Here is a 22899-nt window from a genome sequence, read left to right as displayed (position 1 = left end):
GAGTTGTCTTACTGTCTGATTTTCCTTCATTTCCTTTATTTAAATGATGAGTAGTTAAAAACGATGTATTAGTTTTGCTACTATAAACATAACAACCATGGCTCTACTTACTGCAAAACAGAGTCTGTTAACCAGCTGCCTTTCATGCTTTTTCATGAGAGGCATTAAATTGGCGTACTGAACGGAGAAAAGGTGGGATTATTTTGGTAAAGATCACAAAAAACTCATAAACTTCCAGATCTGCAGGTATAATAGCAAAAGATGATATTTCAATCCTTGGGTGATTGCCTCTCAAAGTAGAGTGCTGGAGTACATTCTTAACAGATCCGGGTATCTTAAGATACAGAACAAGAAACTTTTTATGCAGTGGTACTAGGTCAGTCATTTAAGAAGGACAGTAAAACTGTCCTATAAGATTTTGTTATTTGCATCTTCTGAAATTTGGTATATGTAATGTTTTGAGAACGTTTCAATGCTCAGAAGTATTAAAAATTGGCAGCTGATTTTTTTCTATGCAATGTTTTCACCAAGAGCTGAAGAAAAGGAATGTGGATGCTGATCTTTCTAGATGGCTTTTTTTTAACATATATTTGTATGTTAAAAATAAGTATTTCTCTACAGCATATCTCATATACAAACACTTCTTTAAGGCTATGGACTTGGCTCCTGGTTTCCTGTGCTGAAAAGAATCATGTCTTTTCCTTGATTTAAATGCTTTAAATAATTTTGTATCATTATTATTTCCATGCTTTTTAATGGGAAATTCACTGGAAAACCTGACTTCTCTGAATGTTATGGACAGCACTTTAAAGGAAGTAGTTAAGCAGGCACTCCATTGTGCATAAGCATAAGAATTCAGCTAGAACAGTGACTATTCCTTGTCGTACTGGTTTCTGTCACAGAGTATTCTTTGAAAGGCTTGTTTACTGTGTTTTTTAAAAGCAGCTCTTAAAACATTTAATTAAGTTGTACAATTAGATAATTTTTTTCCTTTAGATCTCAGTTAATTAGGCTTAAATTGTTCAACATTGCTGAGTAAATGCCTGCCAGCATTTTGGTTAATCTATTGTTGCTGTTTAAGACTATTATAATGGTTATAGTTGTTTTTCCTCCTTTTATTGTGCAAGTTTATTTTCTGTGTGGAAATGTTTTGGATGCTCAGATGCTTCAGACAAGTCTTAAAAGAGTGAAGATGCTGGCCTTCATACATTATTTTGTCATTCTCATTTTAGCAACATTACCCCACTCTAAATATTTTCTCAAAGTAAATAAAATTAATGTGCCATGTTATAGTGTTCCAAATTAAGATCTGTTGCTTGTATTACTTATTTCCTCTGCCAAAATTACTGCAGAAAGTGAAATTAAATTCTTGCACTTCTTTGTATATGCTCTTCAGTTTTTCTCCTGATTTGTTTTTTCTGATTGATCTTCATGACATTTCTTTTGAGAGATGAGATACTAGGAATTGAAATTCCATCAGTTTAGTTCTTGAGGAGACATCCTCCAGTTGTGAAATTCTTTGCTGCCTGGAAATCTTTGCCAGCTTTTCAGAGTAAAATTTATAGTGTAGTGCTCTGCTTTGGTAGATCTCTGGCTTTCATGGTATGTGGTGATTGGAAATTTTTATTTCGCTTTTTAGAAAATTTTCTGGAGTTGTGCTATATAGTTGATTATGGTATTAAATTCAGTAAATTAGATAAGTAACTTATTGTAGAATTGCTTTATTCTTCATATTTGTGTTGTCTAATAGAGCACTGGTGGATTAATCGACTTTCTTGCCTTCCCAGTGGATTTGTCTTTAAGCATGATAATGGTGCCTGTCAGCTAGTTTTTGAGAAAGGGCAACAGAAGGCTGATGCCATTTATTTTTTCTTAATAAGAACTAATAATACTAATATTAAAATAGAGTGTGGAAATGAAAAAATAGAAGAAACTTAATTTTTTTTGCCTGGGAGACGGACACTAGGATGACTACTTGCTTTGTAGAACAAGAACTGAAGTGATTGCCAGACTGCTCAGCAGAATCATCTCTTTCCACAAGAGGTGGAAAGGTCATATGCCCAAGATAAAAGGGCAGACAGGGCACCAGTAACAGCTATGGTTTTCACAATGCTCAAAAGGAACTGAAAGAGATAAATCTCAAAGTGACAAAATCATCAGTATAAGAACACTGCAAGAAATTCCACCTGTATTAGGGGAAAGATTTAAAGAATCTGTCCCAAACAGATGAAGATTGGGTAGGTGACTAAAAAATAAGTGATGTTGGAGGAAGCAGGATTTAAATTGGATATCAGCTTTCTCTGTTAATTCCTCATGGCTTGATGAAGTTCTGATTTAAATCCTCTTCTGTGGAATTAAAGCAAAACTATCAGGTACTTAAATGAAGAAAATATTGGAGGAAAGCAAAACTAAAGAAAACCAACAATAGAAGGAAGATGACAAAACAGTGCAAGGAGAGGCAAATGGAAATATACTGTAGACCTGTTTATGGAATTTGAAACAATACGAAACCACAGAGCCATTTGCCAACTGCTACAGAAGTTTCCAAATTGGAACTGCACCAGTCAAAAGCAAGGATGGAAAAATGCTTACAGTGGCGATGGAACAGAAACATAGGTCTGTCACACTAAAATAAAATTTTATCTGAACAATGTACATGGCTCCAGGAAAGCTCTGATTTGAATTTGCCATAAAGTTATCTGTTCGTTGTAAGACTTGATGTAGTGACTCATAGATGTTTCTTAGTAATGAAGAAGGTGTCTCTCCAATTAGCTGGCAGCATTTGGTAGCAAAAGTGAGTTCCAGGAATTAAGTGATTTTACTTTTCAGTATCAGAACTAGGAGCTAATAAAAATACTTGCCCATCGTGTTGTCCAAGTTCATATTGGATCTTGAACCTCTGGCTTGCAGATATGGACTTTTACTCACAGAAAGAACGAACTCTTGAAACAGCCCTATTAGAAATGGGTGAGTTTTGAATAGAGGAGAATGATTACCTTATGGTCCAGCTTTAAAACTATTAAGGGCTGGTCATTTGGAGTAAGAGGAAGGAACAAGAAGGCAGGTAAGGCTTTGTGTTAATCTTGTTATCTTTTGGACTTGACTCAGCAGTGGGATCAGAAGCATGAGAATTTTGCATGCCGGGTTTTTTTTTTTATGTTCTCTACGTGTGTTTCTTCCAAAATCTGCTGAAAAATAATATGCAGTTTTTATTTTACAGATATGAGTTACCAGGAATCCATGGATTAAATTTTGTTCTGAAGAATTCCCTTGGTGGTGGTGGTATAGCATCCCTAAGAAGTGACCCACAGGCATGTATCAAAGCAATAATTCTAATGTAGTCATCTTTTATGAGTCTCTTTATAGCCAACTTTTGGGCTGGAACTGTGAAGTTTGGGGTTTGACTCCACTTGTTTTTAATTTCCTGTTAATAGATACTGTCTGTTTAATTTTGTAAGGTTTGAAAACAACATAGGAAAGTAGAAAGTGGACTTAGAATATTTGGTGAAAAAGATGTGTACTAATAAGATAGCACATCATAAAGAGCGTTACTGATTTGAAGACTACCAGTTTTTTGATGCACCAGCAAAATTAGTTTACCAGAAACTAATTTCAGAATTTAATATCAGAAACTTTTTTTCTCATTTTGAAAAATGCAGATTTACTAGACAATTCTGATTGTTTCCAGGTATATACAGGAACTATGCTGTAGGGCAACTCCTCATTTAGCCTAAGCCTTCTATAGTTAAAATACTGATAAATAATGTATGTAAACATGAAAAGCAGATGGATATGAGGTCTTTTGTGTTCATGATTTTATGTGAATCTGAAAGTAAGAATTTTTTTGAAAATGTATAATCTGCATATTAAATACTTACAACATCTAAACCTGAAGATGAGGTCCTGAGCAATGCTATGGCTTATACAGCTGTGCTCATAGGCTCAGAAATGCTCACGTGCATGTGATTTCAGCACAGTCAAGAAGATTGCTCACAAAGTAAGGTGATGCTATGTATGAATAGATAGAATTGAACCCCAAATTAATTGATTTTAGCACTAGGTACCTAATAAATGGAAGACACTGTTCAGTCTGTTTAGATTTGTATGCTTGAAAACTCAAGAAACTTAGAATGAATTCTCACCCTGATTATAGGAAAAACACTCATATGAAACCATTTTAAAAAACTTATTTTAAAAAGATGGTATATTTAGATAGTAAAATAAAATGTTGGTTTGTTTTTTTTTTTTCTTACAGGGTAAAGCACTTGGACAGATGCTGTTGGATTTCCAGATTAAAAATGTTCCTGATTTAAAATCGCTGATAGAATAACAGGTGTTTAATATATATGCTTTTAACACTAAGTGGTATAAAAACATATTATAAACAAGAACTGGCTTCTTGAATGAAAATTTTTTTTTAAGGTTAAAGAGTAGAAATTTGACAGTTATTCTCACTGGTTTAGCTATATGGCACAGATTGGCAAATGTTTTCAGCAATACCAGACTAATAGCTTTGTCTGTGCCTGATAACATTTCCTGTCTAGATAATATAATGGATGAAGAATCTATTTCCTGAAAAATAGAATTATTTAAATTGCAACATAACATTTAATTATGAGACAAGATAATCTTTATTTCAAGATGGAAATTACCTTCTGTTCCGTCCATCTCTCTTTTCTTTCTCTCATCCTTTATTTGAAAATCGCTTGGACTGCTGTCCTGTCAGCTGTGTCTGTCCTGTGCAGTGAGTGAGGCTGGGTAACCTGCTCTGCACTGCGGGGAAGGCAGCACCGTCTGGTACTGGGGAACAGTTTTCCCTGCTGGGCAATAAAGAAAAGTAATAATTGGTACTGTTATACAGTGACTGGTCATAAATGCTGACCTTTGGTGGTGATCCACCAAACTTCCAACACTTTGTCTGGTTAATTACAGACTTTTTAATTACATTTTCCAATATCTTTTACTAATTAATCCTTCACTTGAAAGCACTGAGTAGTAGCAAGTTGCAGATCTTAGTGTGGTAATAAATTTGAAGATGAGGAAAGGGGAGTCTGCCGACTCATTCCTTCTTGTGGTGGTGCAATCCTGGCAGAGGTGAAGCAGGGCTGGGTGGTTTTGTTCCAGACCTATTAAATCCTCGATTTGTGCAGCAGAGTAATGTGTGGATTAAGTTTATTTGACTGTCATTTGCACAGAAGGTGTCTTCCCACAAAAAGGTGTCTTCTGCTGTGAAGGAAAACCGTGTTAAATGCAGTATACTGTCTTTCTTCTGACTCCCAGTTACACCTCTCCATCTCCCTTCCTGCACAATATGATTAGCATGTTCAAATTGGGATACTTAGGAACTTCATCTCATTAAGAAGAGACTTAAAAATCTGTATCATGCTTCCTCGGACAATAGCAAGGTGGAAATTCTGATAACTGTATTTTCTCTGCAGAAGCCATAAAAATATTACTCCATGTGTTCAGGCATTTTATATTCAGTAATTAATCTTTTTGTTTCTTTTGGTGAGATTGTTTTAATTGTTCAGTGCTGACAAAACTAATAGCAGACAAAATTATGGAAACAAGTACTTTAATTGTCACCAAACCTGGTAGTTCCTAAATTTCCAGTGCTGTCTATGACTGTTATTAATTTCCTAGCCTCTTGCTTGCTAATGTGGACTACGCAGTGAATTGTTCCCACCTTTTCTGTGGTTTTGTTCATTTGAATTGAAGGTATCATAAATGAATGCTTTATCCATCTAAACAATTACTGCCTGAGCAAGTCATAGGTACTGTCCATGTGTATAACATGATTGTCAGGTTGTAAAATATAAGTCATTATTTCATTGCAGAAAAATAGCCAAGTTAATAACTTCAGAGGGAAACTGGCATGCAGGTTTTATTATGTTTACAGTCATTGTTTGTTCGAAGATGCTCCTTAATAATTTGGAAGCCTATTGAGAGAAGTAGAAAAAGTGATAGACCTCAGTAGCAAACCTACAAGGATAAAAAGGCTACAATGAATTTTTGCAGTTCACTCAATATGCTGCTTAAGTGACTCTGGAAATGTGTAGGCAATAAGTTTCTGAATAAAAGTGAACATTTATAAAGTATAAATTTGTTTTAGTTGTTTATGTGGTTTCTTCTACTGGAAGAAAGTGATACTTAGTTCAGAGGTTCTTTGTTTGGAGTTGTTTCACTTGTCTGCAATTTTATGCATTGTCTTGCTTGCATTGGTTCCCTTCTTTGTTCAGATTTTTTCTGTTCTGTCCCTAGTCTTTGTTAAATACAAAAACCAAAAAAGCAAATGATACTATTTGCTGGAGAGCTGGTCACTTACAGCTCTGTAATGGAAGCTGTAATTTGCTGAAAGGAATGGTATAGTGTTCAAATGGGTTGGATATGGGAATTCAAAGGTGTTGTTTTTTATCTCTGGAGTAGCCCATTTGGATGCTATTAAACCATCTTTCACAAACATGTTTTCTGTCCATTATTTCTTTCAGCAGATCAGCTTAAACTAAATGGCTTTGCTTTTCAGATACTCTTCTTGCAAATTATACCCTCCAAAAATCCCTATCCAGAGATGTTATTCTTCTTGAATGCCTTAACATATTTTGAATTCATGAAACTATGCTTATTTCAGCAGTCCAAGATGATCTGAAAGTAAAACTTGACTAATTGAGAGAGGTTTGGTAAAATATACACAAAGGTAAGCATCTATGCAGTCAGCATTGGTTTAACTTCCGTCAGTTAAAAAACTCATTTTGCCTGCTTGTTAAACCAGGTCTGTTCCTCATACAGGCAAGAACATACCCTTCCAACTCCCCGCCTTTCCTGCCTTTTCCCTACTGTGTTAGCTGTGAGAGCAGGATGGAAATAGTAATGTCTAGTGCATAAAATAAGGTTCCTTCTAATACAGGAGTTTCAGTGTAATGGAAACTGGCTTACACCTCTTAAGTTTTTATACTTTGGCTCATCTGCACTACTAAACAAAGGCTGCATTCTTACCTCTCACAGCTTTCTTACTGCATCTCAGCCTAGTTATCAAAAATAAAGCATGAGCTTTATCATTAAATTATTCCACAACAATTAACAGTCCAAACAAATACTTCCTCAATTATTTTATGTTTATATTTAATATTCCACAGTGAATTTACCACTTAAATTTGTGTACTAAAGGTACAAAAGCTATTACAGAGTCACCAAGGAGGATGTGCCAGTGTTTGATGCACAATGTATATTTTTGGTTTTGCCATCTCCAGTAGAGATGTTTTTTCCACTAAAGTACATGTTTTCTTCCCTCTTTCAGATGCAAAATTATGTTAAGTATATCTTATATTGCACTGTGGAAGTTTGACAGTAATATTGTGCAGCCCCTTGGGTTTGAAAGCAGAAAATGTTGGGTTGCAGGTTGCTTTTCAAGAATCTGAATTGTTTCATTCAGGAATTACTTTGATGTGTTTTATTAAGTGCTTTGCACACAGTAATGCTCACAACAATTGCAAGGTAGTGGTGAAGCATTCATTACCTGCGTGGATTCCACAGACCCGTTGGTTCTGTAATGCCTTTTGGGCTTGCTTGCTGGGGTTTCTGGGCATGAGAGTGAGTGAGTGGTTGGGGGGAGGGAGAGAGGAGGCTCTTCAGTCCCTGAGGCATGAGGAAATTATACTGCAGAAATGTCACACCTTTCACCTTATTGCTTTGAAACCTTCCCATGCAGTAAGACTTTGAGTCTCCTTCCCATGGCAATTCCTCTTCTTCAGTTTCATCCTGGTTTCCTTTCTGGATTTACTTGAAATGGACCCTGGTGATTTTAGGATTAAAGCTAACTGACATGAAGAAAGCAAACAAAGGTTGCCTCCCTGTGAAAGATCCCATTGGGAAGTGTCTGTATCTGCCTGAGAGTTCATTGAATTCCTCTACCTACCTTTGGACAGGGAAAAGAAACCTGAACTGTAGGACCTACCTATTTCTAACACCGATTTCAGCAAAGACCATTCAGACACTCCCTAGACAGCTTTAGGGAATGGGAGAGGAGGAGGCTTGAGATGGCAGTGCAGGGCAGGAATGGTGCTTATCCACACAGGAGGGAGACAGGAACCTTTCTGTGCCATGACTTTTTGTGGAGTCTGACAAACTTCTGTGCCTCCAGCTCTGGACCACCTGCTGTGAACATCACTAAATGGGTGAGACCCTTTATGAGGATGAGGTATTTAAATTCCTTTTTCTCTCATCCATCAAAAAATGCACTAGTTAAAAAAGAGAACTTCTTCCTTCTCCTCCCCCCCCATTTTTATTTACTAGTAGCACAAGCCTCAAACCTTCCAAATATGTTAACATCTGGATTTGAAAATACACTGGTTTAATTAATATAATCATGTGTGAATGGTGGCTAATCCACACTGTTCCTGTACAAGCATCATAAGCTACATCTAAAAGGTATTTTCTCTTTTGTAAGTGATGGGAAGTAGGGGTCTTGAGAAGGGTAAGCCTCTGTTGCATAAAAATTTGGCTGAGACTCCAGAGAAAATCCCGAAGGCCTGATCCCTCTGTTAGCAGTGCTGGGGCTCTGGCCTGTAATCAGCAAGTGAACAAGAGCTTATGGGGGGCCTCTTTCTTTGCAGGTGAAGCAAGTTGAGGATAGTCTTAGCTTCCCAGGAAGCTCCTCTCTGCTCCAGGCAGGAGGAAATGGAAGGGTACTAGCCATTGTATTTTGTTGACAAGTAGTGAAGTAACCCCCTCCCCTGAAATATTTTCTTTACTGAGGAAGTGGGAAAACTTGCTTTTGGTTCATCAGTGAGCTTTCATGTTTACAAGATCCTGAACCTGGGTTCAGAATCTGTGAGGGTAGAAGGCTCTCACCTGCTAGGTCCTTTGCATCCCCTTTGCCTTCCGAATCATACCACAGTTATTTGCTAATGGAAAGAAAAGGGATAGTAAACATTTTCTCTTTTTGCGGGTGTGACCAAAGGGATTCTACAGCTCTGGGGTGGTCTAGAGATCTCATTCGTGTTCCATAGAGTTTAAAGTGACTGAGGAGAGAAAAATAACCTGCTGTTTCAACGCGGTTTGCCTGTGGAGAGCTGCCAAGCTGTTAATCACCACAGCTCCTCTTCCCGCTTCCCCGTTCCGTAGTTGGCGTCCTGAGGTTGCAGTGTTTGCCCGAGTTTAAAGGAAGATGCTCTACCAAACTTCTCCATCATTCTTATACGCATATCCCTTCCTCTTTCCCCCTTCCTCCGCCCGTTCCGCGTGGCTCAGGGGCGAAAGCTCCCCCCCTGCAGCCGGAGGGACAGCTCCGGCCGGAGCGGCTGCGGCGCGAACAAAGATCCATGGCAGCGGGCCAGGGCGCGGCGGCGGGGACTCGGTGAAAGGCTGCAGCCATGGCCACCTCCCCTGCCACTCTCCGAGCCCTGTCATCTTCCAGGTAAAATTAATGTCTGTCCCATCCATCATCCCGCCGTCCCCGAGGGGCGGGAATCTGCTTGGTTACTGAAACTTCCGAGCCCCGATCGGGGCGGCATTGTTGACCTGGCAGGGCTGCTCTTTTGTGGGCTCCGTTGCCAGGATTTAGCCTTTTGCATAATGGATTAGCCTGAAACTGAACGCACGGGAATGCCGCTCCGCCGTCTCCCACTGTTAGGTGGCGGACCTTTGGGGTGGATTAATTTATAAATGTGACTTGCCGCTATTCCTCGGAGACCTGTTGCCTTTCAGGGAAGACAGACTCTCCCTCCCCTGTCCCGCCGCCGTGCGAGCACCGTAGCAGCCCGCCCGGCCCCGCGATCCGATCTGGTCGCCGCTTGCCGGCCGGGGCGGGCACCCGGAGACCCTCAGGTCCCGCCGGCGGGGGAAGGTGCACGAAGCGGCTGTGGCCCCGAGAGCCCCTCGCTGCTCCCCCCGGGGAGGGTGAAGGGCTTTACCCGCACTTTTCCGTGCACTTCTACCTGGGCAGCGCGGGCGGTAGACGGGGCGGAGCTGCGGGTGGCTCCAGGCTGCGGGTGGCTCCAGGCTGCGGGCACCGCGCCATCCCGAGGGCCGAGCCGCGGCCGGGCCGAGGGATGCCGGGCTGGCTGAGGGTGCCCGCCGCGGCCCCCAGTAAAACACGGCCGGTCCTCGGGGCGGGCGCTCCCCGCACGCCCCTCACCCGGTGGGCCGGCCCGGGTGCCCGCCCCGCCCCGCCGGTAGCCTAGAAAAGCGGTGCCGGGGGCCAGGAGCTGCTCGAAGGCATCGAGGGTTTCCCCCGGCGACCATGAAGAACCCGGTGCCACAGGCGGCCTCGCTGCTGCTGGAGAAGCTGATGCTCCTCGTCCACATCCGGCCATTGCCCGCGGGCTCCGGCGGGGAAACGCCACCGCCTGCACCCGGCTACTACGACACCAGCTGCTTCAAGCGAGGAGACCTGCTGGAGGTGCCCCGCACCCTCTTCATCCACTTCGGCATATACCTGGGCGAGAACCGCGTCGCCCACTTGATGCCCGACATCCTGCCCTCCATCACCAGCGACCGTCGGCAGATCCAGCAGGTGGTGACCAACAAGCGGCTTATCCTGGGCGTCATCGCCAGGACGGCCAGCGTCCGGGTGGACACGGTGGAGGACTTCGCCTACGGCGGCAGCATCCTGGTCAACCACATGGACCGGCTCTTCGAGGACCAGGTGCTGAGCAGTGAGGAGGCGGCCCGCCGGGCAGAGAAGCTGGTGGGCGCCACGGCCTACAGCCTGCTCTGGAACAACTGTGAGCACTTCGTCACCTACTGCCGATACGGAGCCCCCGTCAGCTTCCAGACCGACAAGGTACGGCCCAGTGAGCGGCGGCGCTGCCCTTCCCCGGCGACCCCGCTCCCCGGAGCTGGGCCGGCCGCCGCCGCGGGCCCCGGGCGGGGGTGCCGGTACCTCCCGCTGGCCCGGCCGCGGCCGACGCCGCTCTTCCCGCAGCGGGCAGTGCCGCCTGCGCGGAGCTGCTCGGGACTGCGGCTTCAAGCGGCGAGGAAAGCGAAGCTGAATTAGTAGAACAATTAATACGCTTCTAAAATGCTCTGAAGCTACAGGTTCTAGCCGGACCCACAGGCAGTACTGGGGGTGATGCTGGGGGTGATGCGGTGCCAGTCCAGCTCTTTCCTCTTCCCCTTCCTCCGGAAAGCCTGTGTGAGAGCTGAGGCAGCAACCGCTGCTCTGTCCCAAGAGAGTGGGCATCGCCAGCTCTACAGCTAAAGCTTTCCTCTTTAAATCTCATCTTTTGCACTCTTTTTTTTTTTTTTTTTCCAGTTCTGTGAGACTGTGAAGATGATTATTCGGGACCAGAGGAGCGTCCTCGCATCGGTGCTTGTGGGACTAGCGTCAATAGTCTGCCTAGGTGTGGCACCCGCCACCACACTCCCCACCATCTTCATTCCCTTCTTTCTGTGGATGGCTGGCTAACAGCCTTCCTGGAGTCTTCCATCCTGTGTCTGTATATAGGATGTATACTACTGTATTTATGAAAGCACACATTACTCACTGGCATCATGTAAAGTTTCTTAACTTTGTGCACCATTTTAAAATACAATTTTGTCTAGAACACAGTGCACAAGGCATAGCTTACTGTGTAAGCCAAATAACAGATTTCCTGAAAATCTTGGTATATTTTAACACACCTTTAAATCGTGGAAAAAGTAGGGTTGCGATGCAGTTCTGCTCCTTGTCTTTAGCCAAAAATGATTCTAATAACATCCTTCATGTTCTTCAGTTTTTTAGCTGCATACCTGGGTGCCATAACTATTAATAAAAATGGATGATGGAGTTCCACATAGCGATGGAAATGGAGAACAAACTGCTTACCACTTCCTTTATAGATATAGTGTATATTCAGAAATTACTGACTCCATTCCTAAAATACTCCTTGGTGGAAATGCAAGTAAATTGACTCTTTTTTTTGATTGCAAAGAAGAAAAGCCAACCCTGAGCTGGGTGCTGCAGGAGCACATTTGGCCAGACCAGTTAAAGTCATTTCCCTTTTGGGAAATGTTCAGAAATCTGTCATTTGCATTAACTGTGTAAACACTTGCTACCTTATTGAACAACTTTTAAATTCAGTTAGTGATAAGGAAAGATGGCAATTCCTCACCAATTTCTTTGCCAGTGATAGTGGCTAATATGGCTAATATAGATGGCTACAGAGGGATTTAGGAGCCATAGGAAGAAATTTGCTTTCTTTATGTCAAGTAGTGATGTAAAGATGTTTGGACATTTCCAGCATTCCAGGGCACATGGCAGGGAGGAGGAGGACAGACACCAATTTAGTTCCTACCATTCCTCAGCAGTGGAACCTGTGTCGGTGCTGAAAGGTATCAGGGATCATTGGAGCAGTTTCTGTGGTGGCTGTATTGTGATTTTGGATATTGCCTTAAAACACTTTCTCAGTGAAAGACAACATGTCTTCCTATACTCATCTCTTGTAAGTATTCACTTTCAAGGCAGTAGCTGGTGCTAGAAACGTTTTATCTTCAATAATGAGGCCTTTCAGTTTATCAAGAGTGTATAAAGTCAGATTTGAAATGAAGTTCCTGTAGGCAATTATTTAAATGTTAAAAACCTTTGCTATTGTTTTTATTAGCAAGGTCTTTTATGTATGCAGAGAAATTGTTCAGCTTCTGGAATGCCTTGTGTGCATACATGTGCTTGCCTTCCTTTCTAGTTAAAGGCCAATATGATGGTGTCTTTACCAAGGACTTAACCTCAGATTTACTTCTATTAATGGTGTGCAGTGTCCTACCATCAGCTCTGTTGCTGAAATGGCCACTTGCTCATTTTTAGAGAGACTCCTTTTAACTGTGCTATAAACCCCCCTTCTCCTTCCCCTAGACCTTACAAATGCTTGAAGGTTGGATTTTTAGAACTGAGAGTCTACTTGGCTACTCTCTAATTGTCATCTTCTGGCTGCTCCACCATAAACGATGAAGAATGTAAAGACTGGGGTGAAATTCCAGCTCATAGGAAAGAGCAGCATGACTCCTGCTGCCATCAAATAGGGGATTTCAGCCCAGCTTTCACATGTTCAGTCGGCAGCTCAGCTCCAAGCAGCTGGATATCAATTACTGCTGGATTCTTGTAAACAGCTTCTATTCTGCTTTGAAAGATTGCAATTCTCAGTGTAACTGTTTCTGGTAAACTTTTGAAATTAAGGTGTTTTTTAATTAACATAAGTTACTTTTTCATATAGTATGCATTAGTAATATTTGCATAAACTCCAATGTAGTTTTTTTACTTGCTGTGAATAAGGCATGAGCTGTAGTCATAACTGTAATTATATACATTTTATTCATTTAAAAATGTCTATTGACCTCTTGAAATTGAGTATAATGCTGTAGCATTACTCTAAGATATCCCAGTAGGGCACTGAACAGGCCATTAACATGCAGTTACATGGTGTCTGATTACAGGTGGGCTTTCCTTTTATTTAATTGGGATTTATAAGAATTCCAGCAATTCTTACGATCCACATATACAATAAACAACAGGGTCATGACCAATAACCGAATCACACGTGGGACTCTTGGAAGGCAGAGAAATGTTCCTGCTCTAGCTTCAGTATCAAAGGACCTGTGCTCCTGCACTGCTAACACTGTTGAGTAAAAAGCATCCAGATTGACTAAATTGGGATTTTCATACGTGTCTATGAAAGAAATGAAAGCAGTTCCTTGCAGGCTTTCAGATGTATTAGGAGAGAATTTTCCTTCAGCATAAAAAGTTTTAAACTTATGAAATGCTATGAAATGGTCTACAATGTCTTGCTGTATCCTTTCATCAAAGACAAGTAATAATGGCATAGGAGCAGAAATTCAGCTGCATGTTTAGGCATTCTTCCTACCAACTGTAGTTCTAGCAAAGATCTGGAAATTTTGTTAAAGTCAGGCATGAGTCAAATCAGTCATACTCTGAGGAGAAAAACAAGAGTAGCAGGCATGAATTTTCGTGTTCAGCTCAGCGGGTGGTGTTTGTGCTCTGAAATATTTTGGTAAATGTCAGTGTCAACTTTTTTTTCTGTAATTACTTGAGTAAAAATAAGCACTAGCTGGAGCATTGCATTTCAGACTTGAGCTCAACTGTGATGCCATTGAAATTAAGGAGCTAGTTATAATAAGAAAAACACAGAAAACTGTGGAGCAGTTCAGCTGTTGGGGAAATGTATGTGCTTAGAAGTGAAATTGTTCATTGGTAACTGTAAGTGATGGTGATGGGCAGTGTAAATCCAGAGCCACAGCTGTGGGGGCTGTTTTGAAAAGCTGTGTGGTTAAACCAGAATACGTAATGAAGGAGGATAACCATCACCCCTTGCCACTGGAAAAGGCAAGTAGTGAAGATATCAGGTTTAAAGGATAGATGTTTCACTTCAGGCTTTCCAAGGAAAACAAAAATAAAATGAGTAAGGTTCAAAATGTTTTTAGAAAACCCTTTTTTAAAAGAAATGAACGAAAAAGGTAAGTTACTGAATGAAGACATTAGAACAGTGTGCTTTCTGGTTTTCTGTTTGCATTTATTTTAGCTTGGAACATAAGGTGATTACTCATTCTGTGGTGAACAGTCATCTGCTGCTTGATTTCACTCTGTATTCTGTGCTGAAGGAGAATGCTACATATAAATACTGTTGAGGCTTTTAATGAAAACAAAATCATAGTAATACTTGTTAAAGGCTGAGGGGGTAGGGAAGAGGGAATTAAACTTGTGTGTGACTTGACATCATCCAGACAGGTTTTAGAATACAAACTGCAGCAACAAGAAACATTAGAACAGTGATCTCTAGAAATTATATGGTGCTGTATTATTTGTTGCATGTTCTCACATTAAATAAAGCATCACACACCAGTGGATGATACAGAACTGTGTTAGACAGTCATTAGTTAGCATCTCCTTTATCCACTGAAATGAAAGTTCTCGGGTGACTTGGAGCATTGCCTCACTGTACCTTGTAATAGCTTTGGACTTTTATTCATCTGAGTACTTAACTGTCATGAATGAGCTTTCCAATGAGAAGTGAAGATAGAAAAGCTTAGAAGTTTTGAAGCTCTTTGCTGTAGTGCATTCCAGTTTCTTGTCAGCTTTACAAAAATCTTTCAGAGCATTCTGCTGGTAGAATAAACAATCTCCTCTCCTGCAGAAATGGAACACTAAAAGTATTTGAAGGCTTTTTTAGGCATAATTTCTTTTAAAAAAATTATTCTGGTGTGTTCTGTGATGTAGCTTCAGTTCTGAAGTCAAGAGAACATTTAGGATATGGTCCTGAGTGCTCAGAGAGTGTGGGAGAAGGGGGGCAAGTGGGGAGACCTTTAGGAGGCTTAAGTCAGAATTAAATTGATTCCAATACCACCGTTCTGTCTTGTCACAAAACCGGGGATTTGGAGTTACTGTTTTGGGTCTCACAGGGTAGAAAACTTTCTGTAAGACTTTCTGTAGCTTTTTATGCTTTCCCTGTTTATAAGAGAACTTTGTTTAGCTGTGTGGCTTTGTTTCAGAAGTTGCCTCTTCTGTATTGTGTGTCTGTAAACTGTACAACTGTTGGTGGCTGCTCTGTGCTAGTGTGATTTGGAGCAAATCAGCTGCACAGTCCCCTACAACTATATCACAACACCTACAACTTGGTGCTTGGTCTGAACAAAGCAGTGGGAATGTGATAGGCAGATAATACAGATTTATTTTACTTGCAAGGACAGGGCATATTAAGTGTGGTGTGAAGGACCAGTTGGTAAATGCAGAAGTGTGTGCCTGAAGACTCAAATGCAGGCCACAGTGTTTTGTCTGCCTTCCTGTGCCCAGCTGGAGTTTAGGAGGCTTGCAGTGGGGCTGCATGTTAGCACAGAGATTAAAAGGATTAACTTGCCTTCCCTTAAATTGAAGTATACCATCAATGCCACAGGCTGTAATCTAACCTAGTAAATAAAATAGGTATTGGTCCATCTTCTGACTGTGTGGTGGTACACTGTGACTCTTGTATGTTGCTGAACTACTCCACTGTTTCACCTCTGCTGGCTATGAGTAGCCCTCCCTGGCCTGCCTTGACCTAAGGCATGCTCCAAGGGAGCACCAGCTGCCAGGTGCTGCAACTGGAATCATGCAAACATGGATGACCATGTACAAATGTGCAAACCTATTTTGCGACCTTGTTTAGTTGATAATCCTGGCCAGAATTTTAAGGTAGGCATCCCCATTTGTTACCAAAACCTTGAGCCCCTTCCCGGCTGAGCAGCACTTTGAATGGAAACAGCAATAATAATTTACAAAGAGTGGAAAAAAATGTGATGGTTACAGCATTTCTGGGGATTTGGGAGACTTGTTCCTAGGACCTTCTCAGTCCATCCTGCAGGACTTCACAAGACTTTGGATAAGGCTATGGGGTGGCTACCCTTCACCTTTTTTATTTCTAGTCTCATGGTCAGAACAGTGATTATTGATTTTTTTTTTTTAACAAAGTCAGGCAACACCTGTGACTGAGTTAGAAGTGCAGAATGGCTCTCTGTCCACTCTGTGTTGGAACAGGCTCTGTTTGGAATCTCCAAAGGAGGGTGTCACTTCTCATGGTCTGTTGGCCCCCATGATGTGGGAACAATCATCTCTCTGATTTCTGGCTACTTCCAGGACTTAGTTTATTTGCATAAGGTTGTAGGTTTTTTTGCATTAGACATACCAAATAAATAAAATACATGGTTTCTCCCCAGAAGGCATTTTCTCTGCTTGTGAAACCAGAGTTCTATGAGGCTAAGAAGGCATAATATAGTACGTAATTATGAATACATTCAAATGAAAGGTAATGCTCTGCTTAACTTGCCAAACCACCTTATGTTCTGTTTGTGCATAGGCTGAGACCTAACTCAGATTTGCACCCATGTTCTTTGCAGTTTTGCAGAAAATTAGTAATTAGTTCTAATCAAAAGTGAAGATATGTGGATGTGAAGATAATGAGGAGTTTCCGGCACTCCTGATGGAAATATTAGGTATTAAACAGAGTAAATTTTGACATTTATATTTGCAGAGTGGATTTTAGGTAGCTCCAAGTGAATATTCAGGAGAAGGGAGGCACCTGGTTTCAACTGCTTTATTTAGTGTCTAAATGACATGATAGAGCACTGTGTAAGTAGCCTGGAGCCAAGGATGACAAAAGAAGCAGTGCATTTAGCCCTAGGGGGAGGTGGCTGTTCATCTATCCCAGCTCTGTCTCTTTTGGAGCCTGAACAGATAACGTTTCATGACCCTGTCCTGTATTGCAGTCATACCTGCTCACCTGAAGCAAGAGATCTGAATCATGCAGATATACTTCTGACTGTTTTAATTCCATCCCAAGCCTCATTTTATTCCTGGGTGAATTACACACGTTGCAGCTCTGACGGTATCTCAGGAGTTCCTTTCAAAGTATTTCAAATTTTGGAAGAGGAGCCTGAAGGTCTCACTTAGGGCTGCAAATCATCTCAGACTGTCAAGTGTTTAAGGTTGCAACAGCCTGAAGTATACATGAAGATGTAGCCTGTGATATCCACAGTCATGTTACTACATCCCATTACTCATCTTTTCATCACCCTTGGGATGTAGACAAACCTCAGCTCCTCTGGAAATCCAAATGTTTAATAAACTAGGACATGGCCTTGACAAATAGGTAAAAATAACATTTCTTCATCCAGTACTTCAGCCATTTATCAAGGATGATTGCATGGTAAAGACAGCTGTTTGTATTCTTTTAGTTACTACTCCCAGTTTCTGGCAGCAAGTAAGTTTGGTCACACTGTATGCAAGAAAGAACCACTCCAGTGTACAAGTAACTATTTTAGAATGACAGTTTCATCATGTATTGACAGACAGGGTGTAGACTGGGTATAATGTCTTTTCAAAAACTTGCCTGGAGAAAGCAGTAATTCTGCTTGGCTGATAAACTGAAATTCCAGCAAGGAACAGTGTTTCTATTTCTGATGACTTTGAGCAATTCCAGTAACTAATAGTGTTAAAGCATTGAGAACTGCACAGGCAGTAGAGCTGATGCATAGTCATGAAATGTGTTTCAAAATTGTAATGAGGTTTTTATGACTTGCAAAGAGACTTTTACTAGCAAGCTGAAAATATCCACCCAAACCAGTTATAGAAGTTACTTTCCCTTAGTAATTTTCTAGTTTGCAATTTTTATTTTGTGGAATGTTTGCATTGAAAGCTCACTAACAGACTGCTTAATGCGGCAATTAAATACAAATCTGTACTTGCAACAACAGTCTGTTCTTATGGGAAAGACAGTGGATTTGTGACATTAATTGTGAGCTCAGTATATAACTGAGCAGGAAGAGAACATGGAGTGTGAGCAAGATATCTATTTATACAAAAAACATTTGACCCTAATTAAAAAAAATCATAAGATAAATGTCTTAAAAAAGTTCCATAATTAGGACTGCACAGTTAAAAAGTTATAGCATTACATTTATAATTAGGTAGTACTCCAGGCTTCTTTATTACAACAGAATCACTGGGTTATGTTTCTTCCAGCTAAAACCAATAGGAGCTTTGTTACTGTCTTCTTAGAGAGCAAAATTAAATATGAAATATTGCCACCATTTCCCTGACTTCTGCAAAATCTTGTACCTGCGAAAATTTAACAATGATTTTCAGAAATGAACCCCCAGTAATAATGAACTTTACATAGAAAGAAGAATCCTACACATCAACAACTCTGCAGCTTTGTTTTTTTACTTTGTAGTTTTTCAAATCTTTTCAGGCAGCTGTCACATTTGGTTTTGCAATGCCGCCATTTTTTCTACCAAATTTTCTGTTGGTCTACGCAATGCACCTTTTATGTGGCTTCTGAGATTTTTTCTGTGAACAAATCTACTCCCATTATTATTTAGGAAAACTGGACTTTCAATCCAGAGCTGCAGCAAGACAACCAGACACTGTTAACAACTTTACTACCTTTGAGCACCTTGAGCTTATAGGTGAGGGCCAGATTTTTACCATCAGAGGAAATTGGGAATGACCTTGGCAACATCTGAAAGTCAGTTTAGCAAAGTATCATTCTCCACTGATAAGCAACACTGAACACTTGAGGACAGGGCACAGGTACAGATGGATTCTTGATATGTTCTCAGAAGTTTAAAATTTGCAAACTTCCAGCTTTAGAGCTTGCATTCATTTAATCACATTTAGTACTCTTACCCTGTGTGAACTTATCTTACTTAATTTTTAGTTTATCAGCCTGACCTTTGAAAGACTCTATGGCAAGATAAATTATGATATATGAAAAAGCACTTTTTAAAAATCTGTTGTCCCTCCCATTCTTGTACTACAGGAAACTATGAATAATCATTTGCAGTACTTTTTTTTTCCACTCACAGTCTTTCCACTTACAGCTCAGATATTCCTGATGTAAAAATCAGAGTTTTTGCTGTTTCCACAAAGTTGTACTTTGGGAAACAGCTCATTTGGCACCATCTTTCTACTACCATGGCTGCCCTCCAAAATGTACTACACATTACACTTCTTAGTTCAACAGTCTCATCCTGGATCTTTAGAATTGAACACACACACATCCTTCAGTCGTTACTTGGAATTTACTTATCTGTACTAAAATGCCTTTTATTGTATTCTCAGTTTAGAACTAATGCAAGGCTCTGTTCCTTTAGAAAAAGAACTAGAAGAACTAGCTTACTTTGAAAACTGCTCTATCATTTTTGTGTTGAATATTACTATAACTTTTTTTTTCTTTATAGCCTAATTCCTCAAAAGACCCTTTTTTTATCACCTTCCAGTTCTCTCTCTGGCAAATGCCTGGCTCTTATAATATTTTAACAAGGCTTTTAAAAAAATTGTTATATTTAGCTTTTATGTTAGCAAGGTGATCCTCTGAATCTATTTTCACCTGGGTCCTCAGAACTGTCTACGTAATTAGCTTGTGTTCCTTGTCTGGATATAAGATGGACTTTTTGAAGGGTGGCACTTGTAGTATTATTAGAGAGTGTCCAAAGAAGGGCCAGGAAGATGGTGAAGGGTCTGGAGGGGAAGTCATATGAAGTCACTTAGGTTGGCCTAGAGAAGAGACTGAGGACAGACCTCATTGTGATCTACAGCTTCATTGTGAGTGGTCAAGGTAGAGCAGACACTGATCTCTGCTCTGTGGTGATGTGGTGACCAGTGACAGGACCTGAGGGAATGGCATGAAGCTGCATCAGGGGAGGTTTAGGTTGGATATTAGGAAAAGGTTCTTCACCCCGAGGGTGGCTGGGCACTGGAACAGATCCTCAGGGAAGTGGTCACACCACCAAGCCTGACAGAGTTCAGGAAGCATTTGGACAACACTCTCAGGCATAGGATGTGACTCTTGGGGTGGCCTGTGCAGGGCCAGGGGTTGGAATCAATGATCCTTGTGGGTCCCTTCCATCTCAGGACACTCTATGATTCTATGAAGTCTTTGGCTTTGCTTGCCCCAGCTCATGTCCTCCTGGGCCAGAGGTGCAGCGAGGCAGGCAGCATCTCTCCAGCATCCAGTGTGGAGACGAGCGTCGAAAAATGCTAAAACGATCCCCACCACCTCGACATGGTGTGAAGAGAGTTGCAGCATCTCCCGGCTGCTAGGAAAAGAGAGAGGTGGAACTCCTCCAAAATTACAGCTGCCGTGGCTGACCAAGCGCCTTCTAAGGTAACATACTCCCACCTAGTGGCTCTCACACAGTCAGGAAAATGCACCGTCTCCAGCAAATTGAGAAGTTAACTGTGGATCTCGCATTTATAGAACGAGTAAGTAGGATATTTACTAAGTCGATATAACTTCTCAGTAATTCTAGAAACCTTTGTTTTGAATTCCTATTTCACTGGTGTACCATCTAACCAGAAATCGGGAAGGAACAGTTAAGCTGCATAACACTGATTTTATAGTTAGTACTATAGGTATTACTACAGTATATAGTTGCTCACGATGTAGTTAGTGATTCTTAGTTTAGTTTTTCACCACAGTTTTAGTTGTGTCCCTAGGCTTTGTAGGATAGACAATAACTAGATACAGAAAAGCATTTAAAAACCGTTCTATTAGCTGTACTTAATACCATAAGAAACCTTAAAGAGAAATTGTGGTATTCTGTGTGTGTATAAGAAAAAAAAATATAAAAATATGTGTGTATATAGAAATGAAAAAAACACCCAAAATTACAGGTAACATTGCTTCAGGCTTCCTTAATTTTGTCTCCAAGCAGAGCACTAAATCCCTAATAAAGAAAATTACATAGGAGCACTGTAAGTTGTTCAACTACAATTGGTATTGACAGTCAAGAGTTTCTTGACTTAAAAGCCAGCTAGCCACTCACAGCAGCTGGACTGCAAATTTCGAGGATGTGAACTGGATACATCAATACCTTTTAGGATTCTCAGTATAAGCAGGAATTCAAAGCCAAGTATGAGCAATCTAAAGAAACACTGAACTCTTTTTCCACTTTTCAAATTACTCAAGAAGTATTTTAAATATTTAAATTTAGGAAAAGTAGAATGAAATCTTGTTTTCCAGTGTTGCACTCAATGTAATTTATTTCCATAATTATTTAATATTCAAAAGCTAATGTGATATAAAAGTCTTCAGACTCCCTGATAAACTTCCACTTAATGTCTAGGTCAGATTCAGTATGACCAAAGACTTTACAGTTTAACACCTATTTGGTTTCAGTGCTGAGATATGCTTTAAGATTTTCACAGAAAATACTGTAAATTCAAGTAATTTTGGCAATATTTACAGAGAAATAAAAAACTGAGTGGGCACTGTGCTTTTGTAGCCCTTTGGTGAGGACTGAAACACCAGTGGTGTGAGGAAGGAAGCCTGATTTGTAGTTCTTTGTGCTTCACATCTTTCTGTGGAGAAAACACTGGTTTCAAGTTTGTTGAGGCAGTAGCCATTTTCTTGCCAATCCTCTTCAATTCCTCCTCTACAGAGGTGAAGAGGATATATCTCTGTTTCAGAATGTTTTTGAACATCTGCTTAAAAAGCAGACTGGAAAGCATTGTGTGATGGTGGAACATCAAAAGACCACAGTGCTGTGGTCAGGTCAGGACAGGATTTTCTGTGTCTCCCTTGGCCCTTCCCTCACTTCACTTTCCTGACATTCACCACTTTTCCCACCAACCCTCTATGGTGTTACTTTTTCAGCAGTTCCCTTCTGCTCCTTCCCTCTCAGGCTTAGCTGTATTGCCAGAAAACTGCCATTTTGCTCAGTGATAAAGTGCATGGCTTTTATTGTGAAGGGCACAGATTTTTAGAGAGAACAGAAAGCGATAGTTCTGGACCTAATGAGGGGAAAAACAAGAAAAGAGATTTTATACATTTTGTTAATGCACATTTTACATCACTCCACACTCAGCAATATTGGATTAAAGTTGATTTAATTCAATTTACATCAGTGCAATTGTTGACATTTGTACTCATCTAAGTGAAGACAGAACTTGCTCCAGGATCCAGTTTTTCATCTTCATTGTATATCTTTTAACATTGCATGTTAAAATCATGGGGCATGTGTCTCGAAGTGGTTTACCAAAAAGGAAGTCTGTATTATATTTTTTCCTATAATTGATATTCTGTTCCCCCCAAATGCTCATTTCAGCAATATTAGATCTTGTAATTTTATAATAAAAATAGATTCCAATTTTTAAGGCAGAAAGCGGAATGAGAACAAATCATGCTTTTCAAGATGAAAGACCCTTTAGGCACTAGGATGCCTTGTTAGGAGAATCCTAATAAACAAGTATTGCAGTGCTTGATAAAGTGGAATCCAAAATAAAATGGACTGATTGACTGAAATGAAGTCTTTCCAGACAGTTTACTATAATTAGATTTACAATCATATTATGTCTAGGTTTTCTACAGAGACCTTTGTCTATACTTCAAAGGATGTCTGGTTGCTTTTAAAGTATTTCTACTACCTACATATCAAACC

The 22899-nt window shown here is 40.6% G+C and overlaps 2 protein-coding genes across 2 annotated transcripts in view; both read left to right on the top strand.

Moving 5' to 3' along the window:
* The window catches only part of LOC137473313 (uncharacterized), a 58298-nt gene extending 52196 nt beyond the window's left edge, over positions 1-6102 (top strand). The window contains exon 19 of the mRNA XM_068189195.1: positions 3221-6102. Within this exon, the coding sequence (XP_068045296.1) occupies positions 3221-3341 (121 nt within the window). The 3' untranslated portion in view covers positions 3342-6102. The remainder of the gene's footprint in view (positions 1-3220) is intronic.
* A 3989-nt stretch (positions 6103-10091) lies between these two features.
* LRAT (lecithin retinol acyltransferase) lies at positions 10092-11486 on the top strand. Its single transcript, XM_068187224.1, has 2 exons — positions 10092-10780; positions 11252-11486. Exons 1-2 carry the CDS (start codon positions 10238-10240, stop codon positions 11402-11404), a joined length of 696 nt encoding a protein of 231 aa, XP_068043325.1. The 5' UTR covers positions 10092-10237; the 3' UTR covers positions 11405-11486.
* The last annotated feature ends 11413 nt before the right edge of the window (positions 11487-22899 follow it).

Source organism: Anomalospiza imberbis, chromosome 4 (genome assembly GCF_031753505.1).
Source record: "Anomalospiza imberbis isolate Cuckoo-Finch-1a 21T00152 chromosome 4, ASM3175350v1, whole genome shotgun sequence".
In the NCBI taxonomy this organism is placed as follows: domain Eukaryota; kingdom Metazoa; phylum Chordata; class Aves; order Passeriformes; family Viduidae; genus Anomalospiza; species Anomalospiza imberbis.
The sequence above is the reverse complement of the archived record's forward strand: the minus strand, read 5'-3'. Positions and strand labels throughout refer to the sequence as shown.

Coding starts and splice junctions, on each gene's coding strand:
- LRAT (XM_068187224.1), top strand. CDS start 10,238: ATGAAGAACCCGGTGCCACAGGCGGCCTCGCTGCTGCTGGAGAAGCTG. Junction 10,781..11,251: donor TCAGCTTCCAGACCGACAAG/GTACGGCCCAGT, acceptor TTTTTTTTCCAG/TTCTGTGAGACTGTGAAGAT.